The sequence below is a fragment of the Camelus bactrianus genome, chromosome 2 (genome assembly GCF_048773025.1).
Source record: "Camelus bactrianus isolate YW-2024 breed Bactrian camel chromosome 2, ASM4877302v1, whole genome shotgun sequence".
Classification (NCBI taxonomy): domain Eukaryota; kingdom Metazoa; phylum Chordata; class Mammalia; order Artiodactyla; family Camelidae; genus Camelus; species Camelus bactrianus.
Window position 1 is genome coordinate 55271767 of NC_133540.1, and position 21410 is coordinate 55293176.

The window sequence follows — 21410 nt, forward strand, 5'->3', positions numbered from 1 at the left end:
GGTGGTAGTATTGTTTTTACCCCTTAATAAAACTTCTCAAAGTAAATGTTGTTTTAAGCCACTAAGTTCTGGGGTAGTTTTTTATGCAGCAATAAATAAATAAATAAATAAATAAATAAATAAATAAATAAATAAATAAATGATACACCCTCTGATTCACAAAAAAACCAAACAAACTACTAAAAGCTACAGTCACCCCCTATTACATATTATTATTTCATTCACATTTATTACCTGAAGGACCTAACCAAATAGGAATCTATGTTTATAGACCTCCTTCCTGGCCAAAGTAAACCTTTTTTTTTCCCAACTTTTTTTTCTTTTTGAATTCATATCATGTTCTCTACCACTCTGTAATGAAAGAGATAGGCTACTATCTGGATATGATCCAACCTAAACCTCTTCCCCTTAATCCTCACATTTTAAGGACTCCTACCAGGTATTAAATAGTACAATAAGTTAGGCACAGGCATTTAAAAATGATTCTGTCATGAAGGCAGGCAATTTCTTCACTCTACACCAACATAGCACTGTAATCAAAAACATTGGGACTGTGGCAGATTTCTTTATTACTAAATCTCTACAACATCATAGGAGTCCAAATGCTATCTTCTGACTCTCATAGTTAAGTCCTCACAGTCTTTGACATACCAAATGAAGATTAGAGAAACTGTCGTCTCTGCAGAGTTCGGCACACACTATAAATGTGTAAATGAGTAAATGAGTGACAAGAGACACAGGCATCTTGACAAAATATCTCATCGATAGCAAAACAATCCACATGTCACTTGGCTGAGCCACAAGCTTTCTGTGTGGCCTTGGACGAGACACTCAAACTCTTTTAATCTCCTACGTGACAAACGAATGGGCTACTTGCTGCATTTTGAGGAGGAACTGGAGCTGAACCAGATGCTCTCTTGAGTTTCTTTAGGCTCCAACATTATGAAAGCTTCTAAAAAATGCCGTTTAGACATTTCTCTAACTTTTCATCCCAGGTTGTGAAATGAAATCCCACTGTCCAATCACTTCCAGACATCTGGAAAACCTAGACCACTCCCAGTGTAAGATACCGAGGTAGTTAACAATTAAGCTGTTCAGTGAGTCATGTGTTCTAAGTGGCCACTTGCTGGGCCCTATTATTTTAGTGTCACTACCACGACCTGTAAATAATACAGGCATTTGAGAAACTCATTAACTTTTAGGACCCTGAGGTATAGTTTACTGTATCAGGCAGATCTACTAGAGAAGTCCCAATAGGAACGCTTGGGTTCCTAAGCACATAAAACCTCGCTAGTGTAAGGAATATCAGAAATTTTAAGACACATCATTCTTCAAAATACTCCCTCTATTGAAGAACTTTGTAAATGCCTCACCAAAATGAAAATGGCCTTCATTCTCATAACCTAACCCACTCTCAATGACGATACACTAATCTAGGTCCACATGCCTAACGCAGGCACATGCTGGATATGTATGTATTTGCCTGTGACACAGAACTAAGTGTCACAGCCAAGGCAATGCTTGTAAATGAATAGCACATTTTCAAAAGAATCATTACAGAAAGCCCCAAGAGGAAAAAAGAACAAGGAAGCCCCACAAAGAAGGTCAAACTAGAAGTCATGGCAAATCAGAAAACATTTCGAGTAGTAACCTTATAGGAGGCACCAAAAACCAAAAGGTGCTTTTAAAGTAAAACAAAGCACAGCAGCCCCTGTTGATCTCCAGGGTTTATGTTCCAAGACCCCCCAGTGGACGCTTGAAACCTCAGATAGTACTGAACCCTATATATACCAGGTTTTCCCTGTACATACATACCTGTGATGAATTTTAATTTATGAACTAGGCACGGTATGAGATTAACAATAATTAATAAAATTGATCACAATACACTGTCATAAATGTTATGTGAATGTGATCTCTCTCTCTCTCAATATCTCACTGTACTCTACCCAGCCTTCTTATGATAAAATGCCTATGTGATCACGTGAGGTGAAGTTAATTACGCAGGCACTGCGACACAGAGTCAGGGTACTGCTGACCTTCTGACAGTGCATCAGAAGGAGAATCACGTTGTGCTGTACACCAGAAATTGACACAACATTGTAAACTGACTATACAATTAAAAATAAAAAGTAAAAAAAAAGGAGAATCGTCTGCTCTGAGTGACCCTGGATCATGGAACCATGAGGATGTTGATGGGTGTCTGGAGTAGTGTAGATGGTTGGGGATTCTGGGCAGGACAGGACAGAGCAGGACAGAGCTGGACTCTGCGAGATTTCATCATGCTACTCAAAACAACGTGCGATTTAAAACTTATGAATTGCTTATCTATGGAATTTTCCATTTAACATTTTGTGATCGCGGTTGAGCGAGGGTAGGTGAAGCCACAGATATGGGGAGGATTACTGCAGTGAAAACTAACAGGCGTAAGGACCCATGCTATCTTACGAAGCATAAAGTCGTATTTGGTGCTTAGGCTGTGTAGTTCAAGCTGCTGCAACTCAAGAAAAATGTACAGGCAGTCAGAAGATTCCTTATTATCATCGATCCCTTCTTCAACCTGAAGAAGGGAGACAGCATTCGAACAAAAACCCGAAGGAGCAGGAGGAAGGGAGGTGCTCTGGCTGGGAGAAGATGAAGACTTGGAGAGAGTGGGCTTGATCTGCCTAACATTATTACACACTCAGTTAAGGGAAAGACAGACTTGCTTCCAAGTCTTTTAGAAGCTGCTTCTAACATCTGATTTTAGGAAGGGAGTAATACATCACACAGTGACTCTGGGAGACTATTTCCAGGATTCCAAATGGGCTTGGATGAATTCACGAATGGCTGAGGCACACTGGACTTAATCCCCATCCTTTACAGCTGGTGTCAGAGAGGACTGTGCTCGCCTCGCAGCTTCCACCAGTGGCATCTGGGGTTTATGGGCTGAAGATCTGGCAAGTTCTGTTTTTTCATGTTACGTGAAATATATCATATCAAAGTATTATTTATACTTTGTATTTACACTTCTAATGGAGGTGTTATAAAAGTCTACAGGTTGTACACTCTGATCATCTTACTTCCCCACAAGAAAATTCTACCCGGTGATGGTGCTCATTTGATGCCTAGATGAGAAAATCTGGATTTACTCTTCATCAAGGCCCTGACAGGTTCTTCAGTATGTAGAGGCCAAAGCTAGAAATGAACAATTGTTGTTCTGAGTGGCTATTTTCAAGATTTTAAGAGTAGAAATGGTTGCAATAGAGAAAATCATAGAACAGGCCCTATGCTTCTGGTAAATGCCATCAGATGTTGAGATTAAATCCAGAGTCAACCTGAGGCTAGAAAACCCCCTACAATAACAGATATGCAAGTACAGCTCCTGTGAGTTTGAGATACCTAATAAAAAAACAGACTGGGATGGAGAACAGAACACAAGGGATTTGATGACAGTTCAACCCCCACCAAAAAAGAATTCAGGTTTGACTTAGAGAGTAGACAGGTTTTGTTAAAAACCTAATTAATTCTGTCTTTGAAATGAAATCACAAGGGGGCATGAATTCTTTAAAACAGTCACATTTGCTTACTAACTAAGTAAAAATTAGTTGGCTCCCTAGTTGGATGGAAGTTACTACCTCACTTTTGTTGCTGGACACAAACTTCCTAGCAGTTATGACTACAGAAGGAAGGACACTCTTCATGTCATTCTACTTATTTGAGTTCACTGGACCTAACCTAGATGCAGAGACCTGTGTTTGCATTGTCTGGGGGAGATCAGAGGGAACTCAGTGTTTAATCAAAAGCAGAATCTCTTACACTCAGTAAAACGAACTATCTAATTACACTCTCCTCACATACTATGGTTATCGCTTAATTCCAAATCAACTTCGCAGCCAGTCTACTGACCACACGGTAGAGGTCCCCTGGCATTACTGAAACGTTCAAAGCAGAAATGCTTTCCAGGGGAGTGGGGCACCCACAAATAAAGGGACCTTGGTAGGCTCTGTGCCCTAACCACTTTTCAAAATAGCATTTGTAATCCAACAAGACCCAATCTTATTTCTTCCAAAAATTAAAACTGACAAACTGACATTTATATTTAGAAAACATTACCAAGGAGCTCAGCAAACCTTACTTCTGGTAGTGGGCTGGCCGGTTTGGTTAGGATTCCTCCTACATAAACCACATTAGGCAGAGTGGGTCTCGGAAACTCCAGTGCTACATCTGTACACAGCATCCACAGGCTGGACCCATGGACCAAGTCATACATGGACTTCTCCGGCAGCAGGTTGTACTTCTGCATTATCCTTTCATATTTGGGGAGAACCAGAAAACTGATCCCTAATCTGGAAATGAGGTAAACGCCGGTATTTTTCATCCTTTGCAGCAGGTTCATGTGGTCCGTGAGGAGTGAGTTAAACTCTGGGACGTAAGCTAATGGGGCAGGAGCACCCACTTCAGCAGGATACCAAAGGCCAGTTGAGAATACAGCATATTTAACCCCCAAAAGATGAGCTATCACAAATCCACACATGTCATTAGGGTCCACCAGCAGAAGGTCAAACTTTTCCTTTTTCAGACCCTGGATCAGGGCACGGTTGCCAACCATCATGTCACAGTTCTTAGTATAGCGATCCAGTATGTCAAACAGTTCGATTGCTGTCAGTCTCCCAGAGAAAATATTCCGCATTTTGGACTGCAGGAACGCATCCGAGGTGGTGCTGTTAAAGATCCCTGGATAGCGCTGGAGGCTGTAATGATTAGATGGCGCGATGTCTCTGCCTTCAGAGAGGAGGAACACTGTGCGGTGGCCTCTCTCGTGCAACGCCGAGGCGAGCGTCTTAAAAATGTACATATGGCTTTCAAACATAATTGGCGGCACGATGATGATTTTGGCAGCTTTCGCTATCCCAACAGCACTCCACAGGAGCATGAAATATGGAGTGTAAGACTTCATAGCTGAAATGACAAACAGAAAACTATTTAAAACAGAATGCAGTCCTTACCACTCAGAACAATCACAAAGACATTTTTTCAAAGTATCTGATGACCCAGTACTTTGAGGATTGCTTTCAAAAATTACCCCAATACTTGTTCCGATTACCTCTTTATTTTTGAAAGATATTTTTTAAGGTATAGAACTGATAGCAAAGCTGGCATCAACTGAAATATTTTTAAAACGTATCAGTTTTGGAACACAATTACGTCAATAATGGAAAACTAAGTTTTTTTAAAAATTTGAAATGAAACTTCAGTCAGACTGAATGACAAAAGATCTCTCTTCTTTGAATAATAGCTATGAGGTATCTATGAAACCTTTTCTTTTGATTGAAAATCAATGTTAATCCCAGGAAGAAATGCCAAGACTTTTTACTTCCAGTTATATCAGCATGTATGTCTCTTTTTAAATCATTTTATCACAGCAGTTACATTCTCAACTATGACCAAAGCATATCAAAGAACGATTATGTTTTAGAAAATAATTCTTTCAAGTCGTAGTTCTATAGAAAAGACATTTTTTCCACAGGGAAAAAAATAACCTTTAATGTGAATTCCTCCTTTATCTAAACATCCTTAAGTATCCTGGTTTCTGTAACTTATATCAGTTTGCTGATTCATGTCAGGACATTGTCTAAAAGAGAAGCTTTTAATAGAAAAGTTCAAGAGAGTTAACTGGACCTCAGTAAACGCTTATGAAAGAAGTGACTGAGGGAGGGTATAGCTCCTGTGGTAGAGTGCATACTTAGCATGCAGAGGTCCTGGGTTCAATCCTCAGTACCTCCTCTAAAAAGTAAAACAAACCTAATCACCTCCCACACCAAAAAAAAAAAAAAAAAAAGTTAAAAAAAAAGTGACTGATGAGTTGATGAGTGAGTATGTCCCTGACCACACTTCCTGGGTTGTACCTGTAACTTGGGTGCAAAGGGCAAGTCAGATGACAGCTGTGCACTTGGTGGCTAAGGCTTCTTCTACTTTTTTGTGTTAACAGAGTATATACAATAGTTAGAGTCATCTTCTATTATTTTTTAGAAATAACACCTATGAAGGGCCACAGAGTGTGCAAACTCCCCCTAAGCTACCTAATATAAGTTTTACTTAGGTTCTAAATTAGCTTCCAAATAGCGAAAGATCTAAACAATAATTACCCATGCAAACTGGACACTTACTTCAAGGAACAACTCAAAATATATTTATATGCAATCACCAAATCTATATTTAGTTTTATTCATTATTACATATTAACAATTCTACTTGTACAAATTCCCACCATCTAAATGCAGTTTAAACAACTATACCTTCTCAACATTCAAACACTGCAAGCAACCTAAAAAAAAAAAAAAAAGAAAGAAATCAATAACAGGCAAATGATCGACTCTCCCAATACCAAGATTAAATTATAAAACACATTATATTTCCCAGTGCTTTTCCCCTCTCTCACTACACGGACATTTTCCAGCCACTTCTAGATGAGTTGATGCCATACTATTAAGAGTAAACAGAAGTAATGCACGTTATAAACATAAAAGCCTATGTTAAATGTTGCTTGAATTAATGTGAGGGCTTAAAAAAAATAAAGCTGGAGAAAACACTGTTTCTACAGCAATGAAGTAAGTTTATTCTACAATTACATGGTCAATGAAGGAAGAAAATTAAGTCATCAGTCTTGCAGAAAACTTTCCAGGCCTTTATTCTCCTACATTGCCTCTCCAATGTATCTCTCTGGTATAACCTTCTTCCAATGCCAAGGAGGAAAAAACTAGGAATTTTAAGTAGATATGCTATTAATTCTAGGAATGAGGTTTATGCAGCAAGAATTGTTTCAGCAGCTACTGCCCACCACCGTGATTGCTATGCCCGTTATTATCTGCACGCCTAGGAAGACATGCGGGATGATGGACCAGTGCTGGGCAACTGCTCTGCCTGCTGTGTTTCGCATCTAGCTGAGTAGTGAGCACACTCAGTTTGTTCAGCTACAGTTAAAACTACTACTTTATAAATAAGAAACAAAACAAAAAATAATAGGGGGGAAACAAATCCTTTCACTGTGTTTTTTATTTTATTCTTCCTTTTTTACTTTAGTATTTTATTTCGATTAATTACTGCAAAGTAAAAAGAAACCACACAAAAAGTTTGTTTAATACACAATTGCTTATGTTCCAGAACAGCACTGCCCAATAGAACTCTCTGTGACAATGAAAATGTTCTGTCTCCTTTCTGTCCAATATAGTAGCCTCCACTGAACAGCTAAAATGCTGTCAGTGTGACTGAGCGACTGAATTTTAAATTAGTACGAGTGGCTACTGTACCAAAATTAGGTTAGAAAAAGTCCATAGATTCTGTAGATATAAATTCTAAATGTAACTATTCAGATACCAATATTCATGTGATAAAGTATCTTCTAAAAATAATGTCTACTAGATCCTCATATGACTTCATGAAAAAATAGTAATTAAGATAAAGAAGCATCATTTGCACAAGTTTGTCATTCTGCTGTTCAAATACAAAGCTAATTATGAAGGATTACAACGGCACTTTAATCTCATGAATACCACTGTGATGGATAACCAAATGACTAACACAACTACCAACAGTGAGGTTCTGCTAATCCAGAAATATCAGTGTGTCTGTCTACTGATGAGCTGGACTTCATTAACAGTAAAGTCTTCTCCTCTGAGAAAAATAAGGGAATGAGAAGATATGCAACAGTCTGGGAGAAATATCTGCAAAAGACCTATCTGATAAAGGACTGTTAGCCAAGACATATAAGGAAGGAACTCTTAAAACTCACCAACGAAAAAAACAAAAATCAAACAACCTAATTTAAAAAGTGTTCAAAGATGTTAATAGACACCTCACCAAAGAAAACACAGATGACAAATAAGCATATGAAAAGATGTTCCACATTGTACATCATCAGGGAAGTGCAAATTAACACAATAATGAGATCCCACTACACATCTATTAAAATGGCCAAAATCCAGAACACTGACACCACCAAATGCTGAAGAGGATATGGAACAACGGAAACTCCCATACATTGCTGGTGGGGATGCAAAACAATACAGATACTTTGGAAGACAAGTTGGTGGTTTCTTATAAAACTAAACACACTCTTACCGTGTGACCCAGCAATTGTGCTCCTTGGTATTTACCCAAAGGAGATGAAAACTGATGTTTGTATAAAAATCTGCACACAAATGTTAATAACAGCTTTATTTACAATTGCCAAAACTTGGGAGCAACTGAGTTTACCACCCTCAGGTGAATAAATAAACTGGTACATCTGTGTAATGGAATCTTATTTGGCACTAAAAAATGATTTCTCAAGCCATGAAAAGACAGGGAGGAAATTTAAATGTCTACTTACTAAACGAAAGAAGTCAACCTGAAAGGACTACATACTGTATGATTCCAACTATATGACCTTCTGGAAAAGGCAAAACTATGGAAACTGTAAAGAGATTGGTTGCAGGGGAGGAAGGATGAATAGGCAGAGAATACAGGACTTTGAGGTCAGTGAAACTATTCTGTAAGATACTACAATGGTGGATTCATGCCATTATACATTTACCCAAACCCACAGACCTCACAACAAGCATGAACCCTGTAAAGTGTGGACTCTGGGAGACAATGATGCGTCAGTGTAGGTTCACTGATGGTAACTAATGTACCACAGTGGTACAAGATGCTGATAGTGGAGAAAGGTGTGCAAGTGTGGGGGAAAGGGGTATTTGGGAACTCCATGTACTTTCTGCTCAACTTTGCTGTGAATGTAAAACTGCTCTAAAAAGTCAAGTTCATTAGTTTAAGAAAAAAATGTAAAAGAAACTGGAAAAAATTAATGAGAACAAAATAAACTAGATAATTAAAAAAGGGTTGGCTGTATCAAATGCACTATAAACAAAATTAAATGGAAAATGACACCCTAGAAAAACAACCTACAACATATATAATAGATATTTAACCTCTATATGCATTTTCATGAAGTCATTGTTTAGGGCAAGAGAAGATGGTTACTAATTGCAAACACTTGGAGATATGTTAAAATTCCCAATAACTGGAAACAGGTTAAATAAACTGTCATTCAGTCATACAATACAGCCACTAAAATAATCTTGTAGAAGAATATTTAGTGGCATGGAAAGATATTCAAGATTTCCTACTGACTAAAAATTAGGTCACTGAACATTACCATAGCATGTACCACTTTGTACAGATATATAAGTGTACGCACATAGGGATGATGAGCACCAATGGGCAGTTTTTTTTCTGGATGGTATGAATCTTATAAAAGATTTTAACTTTTTCTACATTGGACACGTGTTACTTTTCTTTTAATAAAAATAACAACAAGTATTATTTTAAAGTAAGTTATGATTAAAATGATCTCATTCACAGTAACAATAAAGTACATAATTACGTTTAAAATTAACTAAAAAGGCTATTTGTTGGCTCTACTAATATGGCAAGCTTTTCTCTGAAGACATATACAGAGAGATAATAATTGCATAGAGATACTATAGTATTTTAATCGAATACAATATTTTTAAAAAGGCAATCCTTCTTTACCTGTATTATAAATAGACTAAATAATTACTCTCAAAAATCTCACTGGATGGTTTTGTTTTGTTTGGAATTTGACCAAATTATACCGGTTTATTTACTAGAATAGGCAAGAAGAGAGAATACATTGTTGAAAAAGCAACAGTAATGGCTTGGGACAGCAAGGTAAATATTAAAACAAATTTTGTAATTAAAACACTGTGGAACTAGCCCAAGAATCCTAATTCAAATCAATGGATCAGAGTAGGTAGCTTATAAGAACTTCTTGAATAAATATGAACATAATATGAGATGAAGGAAGTACCACAAGTAGATGATGAAAGAACAGATTATTCAATATGAAGTGTTAAAAACTGTCTTAATATTTGAGAAACAAAATCACTAAATTTTTTGCCTTAGACTTTTCCCAAAGTAAATCAAACAGAATAATGTTAAACTGTTTTTTAAAATAAAGCAATCAAAAGTGCTGAGCTTTAAATGATCTCTAGGAAGAAAAAAAAAAACAGAACATAAAGCAAAGGAGAAAATTCACTATTACAAATATAATTACATTTGGTTATATAATCATTAAATATTTTTGGAATTTTTAAAATACCTGGAGCAGAGGTTTCCAGTCCAAGATGGTTGACTGAACACAGGAGTTTCTACTCCTTTCCTCCCAAAGCTCCTCTGGAAATTAGAGTGAAGAATATAAAAGAGAAAAAGTACCTCTGAGAACTGACAAGAAGAAGAGAGGTGTGGCCGAGGCCACGGCCATCAGTGGAATGGATTTCTGATCAACAGATTTTGGCAAATAGCTTACTGAGGGATAGAAAAGAATGGATGAACTCATGACCCAGAAATACAGAGGAGAAGCCTGCAGGAGAGATGAAAACTGCTTCCAGAATGGCTAAGAGCTTAAGGGGACACTCAGAAGAGCAAGAGTAGGGGGCAGAGCAGGAAGTGAAGGGGAAGAGCTACGGAGGAGCTGGACCAGTTTCCCATCCATCTCGTCTCCCTTCAGTCCCACAGGGTTGCAAAGCAGGGGCTGTTGTATTCACCCCCAAAAAGTAAAAATGAAGGCCAGTTGTCTAGATAAAATGGATAACCTGTCTTAAGAGTGATTACAACTCATAACTCAGGGGAAAACTCTCCTCATGTTGATCTCTGGGAGGCGGCACAGGGCTCTGCTTCTGTGCCCTGGAGAGGAAGCACTGGTCACAGGGCTCGCGGCACCTCCACATGCAGTCTGACCTCAGCCTTCCACTTAGTCTAAGGAGCTTGAAACTTGCTGAATGATTAAACAAATGAACCAAAGAGATCTGTCTTTCGCAAAATCAGCAAGGATGTCATTTTTAATGATAAGGCTCAGTCCTTGCAAAGATATAGCATAGTTTTAGGCAGCTGGTAAAAATGTAAATCGGCACAAATATTGTGGAAAACAACTGGCAGATTATTTTACATTCATGAAACTCTCTAAGTCAGAATTACCAACATGTATGTCCAAAGATGTTCCCTGCCTTCCCTTCCAACAGCAAACAGCCAGGAACCACTAAGAATCCAGCAGTAGAGAATTGACCAAAGTATAGTATGTTTTACAATGGAATGCTATAGAACCATCAAAACTGATGTTTAAAAAAATATATTTAAGTTGAGAAAGTGCTTGTAACATAATAAGAAAGCAAGGAACTGAATCATGTATGTAATATACATATATATATACACACATAAAATGATTATAATGACAACTAAGTAAATATCAAATGTTATCAAATAGTAAATTTGGATTGTCAAAAAGAGTGATTTTGTTTTATTTTCCCATTTATATATTTCTGGATTTTTTAAGTTTTCTACCAAAAATATATAATGTTTATAACACACTCATTCAATTTACATGCCCCTTGAGCACGCCTTACACTCACTCTCCCTTTGGAGTCAAGTGTCTTAAAACATCAGTCTATTTGCTGGGCCCTGCTCACTCCCTAAATGATTCCAGTCTGCCATTGACTCCACCTGAACACTCTGCCTGAACACTCACTGTCAAGGGCATTAAATACCTCCTAATGCTCATACAAGTGCCCCTTTTCCCAGCAGTTATCTGCTTGGACTTCTCTATCATGCTAGATACTACTGAACCCCCTTCTCCAAATTCTCTCTTGGCTTCTGAGATGCTGCTGCTACCTGACTCTATCTCACTGCCAGAATATTGAATAAAATACAAAATTCAAAGACTCTAAACAAATTTCATTTTGTGTATCAGACCACCCTTTCTCCTATTTTGTATAACAAATTTTTCTAGGCCTGCATTCAAGACAGGAAACAATGCCAATTTTAGTAAGTATGCCCACCCCTCACTATATGGGAGCCATTCAACATTTAAGTATGAATTAATTTGAGCAAAATGACAAGGATATTGGGGTGGCGCTGTACCTAAATGCTGCACATGTGAAACATTCATTTGCAAAGGTGATCCCTCCAAGGCCCAAAGAAAGGTTCTAAACCCTTAAGAGCACCAGGAAAAATTAGATTAGCTATACATTGCTCCAGCTCCTGAGGAACAATGGTTCACACAGGCTGAAACTTGACACAGGAACACCCCAACATACTATTGAGATTTTTAAAGATGACAAATAGACTTTATGATTTCCTATTTTTCCCATTTTCTCAAATATCAGAGCCTAACACCATACTAGACTTCTGGCAACCTTACTATTTCCATCTACTTATTAAAAAAATTTTTTTAAAAAGTAGGGGCATCACCTTGGCCACCATTTGAAAGAATCATTTCCCTGGTTTTTTTCTGTTTGCGGTTGGATCACTAATAACTCCGAACTGGAAAGCATACATGAGGATGAACTATATTAGGAAAAGAAAGCGACAGGCACACAAACCACGGGAAAGAACTTAGCTTTTGACAGTGTAGCATCCCAGCAGCACAAAAATTCATAGTCTATCTTTTTAAGAAGGAATTAATCAAAGTGTTTTGGCATTAAGAAAAACAAAATAAGGGCTAATGGGAAATTTCAGATAATGTCTGTACCTGGTGAACTGGGCTATTTAGAAAAATAAAGTGAATGATTTAGTCCTCAAAGCAGATTATGTAGTCTAGCAAACTCAACAGATGAACTTCTTTGTGCTTTTAAGTTTCCTTGACATTTAGTGTTACGTGGACTGCAATAAGAAGAGAAAATATATCAGTCATAACTGCCACCACAGGTCAATCTTGGTACTATATGAAATATTGTGGAGTAATTTCATCTTTCTTCAAAATATCTTCTAAAATAAAGCTCTGGAAAATACCATCCAGTAAAATAAAAACAGAATAAAAAATAAATCCATCAAAGTAAAGCCTAACTAGGCTTTTATTTTTTTACTTTTTATTAAATGTTTTAACTTTACTAGTGTTTTTAAATAAATATTGATTTTATTTTAAAAATCTATTTTTTCTCTCCCTAATGCAAATTAAACTCCAAAAGGGTAGAAACTGTAGTAAAAATTGATAACTGTTTTACTCCCATTGCCTAAGCACATAGTGAAAGCTCAGTAAAGATTTACTGAACGATGACTATGATTGTGATTTTGCACCAGGATATGTAATTGGACAACAGGCACCTCCACTAATGGCCTCATTTTTTTCCCCTTTGATTTTAAATGAATGAACTTGTAATTATATCAATTGCTTTAATTCTGAACAAAATTCTAAATCAATAGTCTTTGCCTGAGGCCCTGAAGTTAGTTACATATCTCGTTTATGGACAAATTTTCTAGGGTAATGGGAGAAAGAAAGTATCAAGTCAAAGTATAGATTTCATTACAGCTTTTCTTTAATTCTAGGGGTCTTTTTTCATCTTATTTGTTAACTTCCTACATATTCACAGCAATATTGTAAATGGCCAGGAAAATGATCATTTTATTAATTAACTAGAACAGGAAAGGAAACTGGAATTTGTTGAATGCCATTCATACACATATAAGAGACAACGGTGGGATATATTTTTCTTCTCTTTTCTAGTAATGGAATCCTCTACTTTAGCTTGGCCCACACTCAAAAAGACTAAAGATATTTTCCAGCCTCTCCAGGGGCTGGTTTTAGCCACATAAGTAAATTCTAGAACATGGGCACGAGATGGAAGCAGAGTGATATGTGCAATTTCTAATTTTTGCCCTTAGAGGTTTCACTTTTCACCTTCCCGCTTGCTGGAATGAGGACATGGTAATGATTAACATCCTGGACCATGAGACAGAAGTATAAACCAGGAAAGGTGTAACAACAAAGATACTTCAGTCGAAGCTGCGGAACCGGAACCGGGAGATCAGCCCTGCCTGCTTCTGCCCATTAGAACCATTATCTGCAAGGAACTCAGCCACCTTTTTGAAGCCATTGTTATTTAAATCTCTGTTTCCAGCACCAGGGTGACCAGCCATCCCAGAAATGGGAGCCTTTCCAGGATGTGAGACTGCCAGTGCTAAAACTGAGAAAGTCCTGGGTGAGCCAGAAGGAGCAGGTCACCCCACATCTTGACACCTATATCCTAACATAAAACTCTCTAATAAACAGCAGCTCTTAAACAGAGCTGTTTTATGTACTATGTACTATGTACCTTTCCTGCATTACAGGCTTTATGAGCATTATCTCATTTTATCCTGAGAAAACACGCAAAGGCAAAAATAGTTGTTCCCACTTACAGATAAGGAGAATAAGATTGAGACTAAGAATCAGGTAAAAACTTGAGCAAGATCTAACATTTAGTGTATTGCAGAGCTTCATACCCATTTTTAATCCACTTTTATCATAGCAAGCAAAGAGAGGAAGATAACAAATCTGAAAAAACAGATTGTAACTGAGGGCAAATTGGGCGAAAAGTCAGCTTTATTGCTATAAAGTTGTTAAATGGCCCAGGTTTAAACATTTATCTTTCCCATGTAAGAAATATCTTGTGTTCTGAAGTTCATTGTGACTGTCTATTTGCAAGTAAACTCCTAAAGCAAGGAGTGCCCTAGAATCACACTGTGAAACGGGAACACACTGATTTGGGGTCAGGGGATAGGGAGAGATCATTCAGAAAATTAAAGCCACCAGTTGAGGGTTAATAATCCTTCCCACCCGAAAAAAAGCTGTGATCTGGCGATAGTTTGGCATAATTTAATTAATTAAGAGTGCAAACTGGATGAAAAACCTACATTCGGTTGGCTGTTGGCTGTTAATTGTTAATAAATAAAGGTAGGTAACTCTCAGATTTTTCAAAGTCTGCAACTTCACCAAACTAATGGTTTGATTCACTCAGAAAAATTAAAGACATTTATTTGTATGGAAGTACCCACCTTAACTTCAGAAATACAAAGTACTGAGGGGAAAAAACCATCAGCAGTACCATTCAAAAAATCTAATTCTGCACTTGGGACTTTGATGAGTGCCCAGGGGTACACAAAACACACCTCCTCTTGAAGGAGAAGTGATAAGGAATGTTTCTGTTGTTGTATACTGTTGTTGCTGTTGTAGCACGCCAAGCCAGCTGCACTTAACCACGTTTCTACACTGCCAGCACCTGCAGTTACCTCTTCCCAGACATCTATAGTCCAGGTAGTGAAGCTGTACTGAGAAACTTGATGCTATTGGCTTATCAGTGACAGCTGGCCCAGGCCCGCCTGGGATACTCCAAAATCATCAGGTGGGAATGTAAGAGAAACACAAGAAAATAGAGAAGAAAAAATAGGATAATATGGATACCAACAGATATTGCACTCAGTACCTAGTATATTATTTGTATTCAATTAATGATTGATGATGGCAATTAAATTTAACTACATTAAACATAAATTTAATCACCTAATGAAATGGTTCTCCAATGTCAAGTGTCCAAAAGAAACACCCAGGATACTAACTAAAAATGCACATTCCGGGGTCTTTTCAACACACAGGCTATTCTTAAGTCTGGGGAGAAATTCCAAAATCTGCAACTGTAAAAAGCAGCTAAAGATTCTGATACAATTCAACTGTCAGACTGAGAGACAAGGAACTCACAATGAGTCCTTATGCACAACAGGAGAAATGTAAGAGATGCAGCAGGCGTGTGGATCTGCAGTACAAAGACCTGATAAAGCTCAGCTGTCCTGCGGATTCGGAAAAGGACAATGCCCAGCCCCCAGGGTCCTGAGGAACTCAAAATAAATAGTCCCCCTTTTTAAATGTCCTGTAATAAAGTACCTGCAATCTCTCAGGAGCACATGCATACAAGTTTAGCAATGTATAAAGACATGGCCATACCTTTCCATTTTCATTCAGTTTAATATCACATATTCTACTTTCCCATTATCACTTGATTATACAAATTACATACAATTTTAAGATAATTTGAAATATTAGTGTACTAGTAAAGTATTATTAATATTAGTTTAGATAACTTAAATACATGTCAATGTGTATTTAAAATTTTGGTGTTTTGGATATGTCATATTTAGGTAACCTAAGACTGTCTTTTCAGGTAGCTCATGTTTCAAGTAATGATATGTAACAATATCACTTTAAATGACCCTATCACAAAGTCTCTATAATTAAAGGAAAAAAGTATATATATATTTATGTACACACATGGCATGCATCTATGGATGCCCAAATCCATAACCTTTGTAATTTAAGGCCAAGTCATTCAATTTCTCTGCACTAATTTCCTTCACCTGCCAAGTGAGGCTATTAAATTAGATTGGCCTTGAAGATTGCTTACAGTTGTTAAAGCTTAGTGGAAAATGGGTTTAAGAATAGGTTTCAATGAGATTGATATGATTTGGTTCATAAAGGTAGTTAAGACCAGATCAATGGATGCTAAGAAAACAGTGAAGAAAACTAAAATTTACCTTAATTTTAAACTTAATGTTCTAGAGAATTGTTACTGTGAAGACGAATTTCATAGGGGTACTATTCAAATGCAAACTCTGACTCAGTGTATCTGGTGTAGGACCCCAGATTCTCTCTTTCTAACAAGCTCTCTGGTGACATGGGTTGCTGGTTGCCGCAGGTGCAGGCGCTGCACTGAGGAAGCAAGGATTTAGAATAAAGCCCAAAGCTAGAATAGAGTCATAACGTGTGACTAATGACGTGGTCAACCAGTCAACAATATCAATAACCTGCTGGAAAACAAATTATTTTTTAATCACACATACACAAAAGGCAATTTGCTTAAAATAATGAGAGGACCCAACAGATTGAACATTTTTTTAAGGAACTGATCCATGGTAGGTGAGCAATCTTGGAATGTATGGCTACATTCCAGGCTCTCAACTCTGACAGCTCATTATAATCACCTGGGGAGCCTGTGAAAACCGAAGATGCCTGAAAACCTGCCACCCCCCCAACCTAGATCAATTAAAGTAGAACTTATGCAGATGAGGCCTAGGTCTTGGCATTTTTTGTTTCCTTTCTAAATGTTCCCCAGGGAATTATGATATTGTGAACCACTGGGCTACCGTTACACAAAGTCATAGCAAAATACACAAAAGTAAACTAATGCAATCCACTTTTTATTGTTGTCTTTTAATAAGCAGAGGAGAGGAGCACCTCTGTGTGTGTGTGTGTGTGTGTGTGTGTTGACAGAACTGAGAACACTTGAATACCCCTGAACAACCATTTAGTAAATAAAATATAATCAATATCATGAATTGAAGTTTTTATAACCAACCATGAAAGAGTTAACCAGGAAAATATTCTGAAATTTATACTGAATTTTTCTTTTGTCCCTAAAATGATTAGAAATTATTTCATCATATGAGAACACTGGAACAGACTATATTTAGTATCACAGATCAGTGGTTCTCAAACTTGGGCATGCATCAGAATCACCCGGAGAGCTAGTTATAAAAAAGACTGTTAGGCCTGCCCTCCGTTCCTGATTCTATAGATCTGGGATGGGCCCAAGAATCTGCATATCTAACAAATTCCCAAGTGATATTGATGCTGCTGGTCCAGGGACTATTTTGAGAATCACTGACAGAGAAAAAAGTTTGCAATTTCAAAGAATGGCAGTTTATAGATACAGCTATACATAGATAAAGTGTGGGTCTCTTTTTCTGCTCCTCCTCAAGACCAGCTTGGTACCAGTTCTCACCATGCATCTGCATCATGTGATCAACATTCAGCAAACGATGAGGAAACTCTTTGTTTGATTCTGATCTCATCCTTAAACAAATGAGGAAAGTTTCATAAATCATACAGCCGAGTTTTTATGAGGCTTTAAGTTCTGATAGGTAAATGCTTTCTTAAAAAAACTGGTGTTCAATTAATGTTTTAAAATGGTTTCGTAGGACTTTTTATAACTCTCTTTTATTGGGATTTTAATTAGCAGAATACCACAGTGAATGTGGAGGAAATCCGTATCAAATTTTCATCTTTCCCACCATGAGACAAATTTACATGTGGGAGAAACAGCTTTTCAATACATCATTACTTAGAGAATCTTGAGGCTTCAGAAATGTCTCAGATCAATAGATTATGGGATTGTTTCTCCCACTTATTACTACTTTAAGTTGATTTTTAAACATTATCTACATTAACATTATTACGAGTCACAAAATAAATTCCTATGTGACATCTTAAACATGGTTTAGGATCAAAAATGTCAGGCCAAATATAACCAAAGAACAAATTTTTTAAAATTCTGAATATTTCCCTATTCAATTCCTTACAAGTCCTGGAGAGTGAACAAATAACAAACTTCCCCATCGCTGTCTCATAAAATGCTAGTAAAATCATGAAAAGAAGGTTGCTATGGAGTGTCAGATAAGTCAGCCAAGTTATATTATTCCCCGGAAGAGGAAGATTTTGGTAGGTCCTGCAGAAAGACAATGCATTTCTCTGATGTTCCCTTATTAACAAGTGAAAATGTCATTTTGCGTCTTCTAAGCAGACTCAGCACAATGAAGCAAGTCCAGAGAAAGTCTTTTGTATACCATCACCATTGTTATTAGTCTTGCAAACATAAATATACTTAAACATTTGAACTTAATATATTTGCTATGAAATGATGCCAAATATTTAAAAAAAATATATATTTTCAAACTCTATGAAATAAATCAGAGTCCCAATTTAAAAACTAAAGATAACTGAGTCCAAACCATCTCATTTGTAGAGAACAGGACAAAGTCTCCAGAAGGTGGTTGCCAAGCATCACTTAGCCAGCTCCTAGTTACTCACTGGCAGAGTCGGAACTAGCACTCAGGTTTCCTGGGTCCTAATCCAGTATCTCTTACTGGTACCGTATAAAGACTCTCCAAAGTTGCCACTGCCATATGTCAGATCATAGACTGACTATGTCTTGAATTCTGGGAATCTCAAATCAAAACAGCAGTCCTTGAAAAGCCTGCTTAAACTTTTACACATAAACCTTTAAATTTTATACTAGACTAAAAATTAGTGTATTCTGATTCTAAGGCAGAAGAGTTCTACCATATAATAGGCTGCTTGTTGAACAAATGGCTGAAGTAATTCTTATGTGTTACACATGCTCACTACACAAACCTCAAGGAATTCGACAGGTCTCCTTCCAAATGTCTCCCCTTCCACACCCTTGTGAATAGAGAGTAGGAAAAGGAGTAGGAACGCGTATATAGTATCAAAATAATAAGCTGAATTATTTCTACTGGTAAAGATAATGATGAGAAAGCATAAAGCATTTAGGGTCCATAAGGAGGCTAGACAATCACTATAGAGTATGATTTGAATAAAATGACCAGATCCTACACTAGTGATGGTGTGGTGACTCCATCCCCACCCCACCCCATGCCCTCTACCCACATCCTTCCCCAACAATCTGTAAACAAATCAACTCCCCACCAAAACCAGGGACATTATCTCTGGAAAAGCAGACAGGTGTAGAGGAGAGAAAGAACGGATGGGACGGAAGAAAGAGGGAGCAGGCAGCCAGAGGAGCTCGTTTTGGCATATTTTTTATTGTTTAGAAATTTGAAAAAAAGCACATTCCAAAGCATATGCTCAGAAAAGGTCTAACTGATCAAAATAAGAGTTACGTTTCAATGGTCTCAAGAATTATTTAAAACTGGCAAATAACAGGCTCAGGCATCGATTCTTCTTAATAGTCTTACCTAACCTGTTAATTTCTTTTCATTTATTTTTCTGCTGCAGCGATTCCTTAAAATCTATTCTTATTCCTATTCCTACTCCTACTTCCCTGCCCAGAAGGAGATGGGAGATGAGACAGTCTGAACCAGAGAATTCTGGCAATTATGAAAGGAGGAAATAAGCACAGAAGAGGGAAAAAAAGGAACTCTGCCTAAGCTGATGCTTCCATTTAATTGGTATGAAAGGTCTTGGGTAGGGAGGGAGGCCGGTGGGAATATAAGAGGCAGGAGAGGAAGCAATTTGAATGTTTCCAAAGTCAGATCTTCCTAATACACGTAGTTAGTTTTCTCTCCAAATACTGTTTCTTGACATCAGATATACTTAAATATAACTGCAAACTAAAAACTAAATACACTTAATTATCTCTGTCATTGATTCCTCTTACTGCCTTTCCTATAATTAGCTGTGAATGTACTTCCATCGTTTAGAAGTCCCAAGTAAATTCTAAAAGAAAAATGTATTAAATTATTATAAATTTTACCATGAAGAGTTCAAAGACCTATAATATGACCTTTCTACAGACCAAACTTTTTTTTCCTGTTGTGACTAAATGACAGCAGTCTATATAGAACATTTCCTTTAAAAACAAAGGGAACATTTGAAGTTTGAATAATACCATTTTGGAAAAAAAAAAAAGGAAAAAAGCATCACTACACATACAGAATTTTAGGTTCGTCCTTTGCTGCTTTATGAGTCACTGAAGGTACATTCAATTACTGGTAAGTACCTTATCTCAGATTAGCATGTTTGTCCGGGGTATTAGGATGAAACTAAGAGTGAGAGTCCACCCCCTAAGAGCTCACACTCTTCTGAGAGGGAGAATTAACTAAGTATGAGAGGATCATGAACATACGTGGGGATGAAACTCACAGAAGAGTAAAAGAGAGCGAGAACCAACGTTCTGAGGTGGGACTTCAGTGTCAAAACCATGAAGGGTGAGAATTTGAAAGCACAGAGGAGAAAAGGCAGGACAGTTCAGGTGGAGGAGATCCTGAAGCAAACGCCTGGGGGGGTCAAATGGGGCTTGATACCCCAATGGCAGCAGGAAGGCAACGGGACAAGAGAAGCTCTGAAAGGCAGGATTTCCCACGTGAAAGTGAATGGCCAGGAGCTCAGGTACAAACATCAAATCCCCTGCAGACCGTCCTGGTGACTTCTGTGCTCTGCTCCCCTAAGTCATGGTTTGTAACATGTGACAACCTACTGAACAACGTTTGAAGGGGGCAGAATAAGAATAAAATGACAGAATGTGTGAGTAAGCAATTTGCAAACTACGACAGAGCTGTATGAAGGTAACGTTTTACTCTTGTTCTGGGGAACTAAGTATTCCCAACACACAGGTAGAGTCAGAGATGGTAACCACAACATTTTCCCACCAATATTCCTAGGAAACCTCAGCCCTGAGCCAGTGGAGTGTTCCCTCTTTGGGATGCTGAGGACAACAGGCATTTGTTTTAATTAAACTCATGCTCAGATCAATACTATGGTTTCCTGCCACGATGCACCCAGTTCACACAAAGCCCACACAGGACATTCAAACACTTGTCCTTTCCCTCTTGTTTGTTTTTATTTTTTCCCTCCACTACAGTTTTTCCATTCCCACTCCCCATCTTCTTCTAGTTTCCTGTTTCTTATTTACTTCTCTTTCTGGTTTCCCTTACTCTCACTTTAGCTCCATTAAGATACATTTTCACAAATGTCCCCAAAGTATTTTCAAAACCAGGAGAAAACAGTCAGTGATTTACATTAATATTCC

The 21410-nt window shown here is 37.6% G+C and overlaps 1 protein-coding gene across 5 annotated transcripts in view; it reads right to left on the reverse strand.

Moving 5' to 3' along the window:
- UGT8 (UDP glycosyltransferase 8) overlaps positions 1-21410 on the reverse strand; it is a 72919-nt gene that overhangs the window by 43278 nt on the left and 8231 nt on the right. For 4 of the 5 annotated variants that reach the window (XM_074341844.1, XM_074341837.1, XM_074341831.1 and 1 more), the window contains 2 exons: positions 6279-6307; positions 4118-4941 (listed from right to left, as the gene is read on the reverse strand). In XM_074341844.1, coding sequence (XP_074197945.1) covers positions 4118-4939 — 822 coding nt within the window. In that variant the 5' untranslated portion in view covers positions 4940-4941; positions 6279-6307. The remainder of the gene's footprint in view (positions 1-4117; positions 4942-6278; positions 6308-21410) is intronic. The other variant, XM_074341850.1, reaches the window with a different exon arrangement.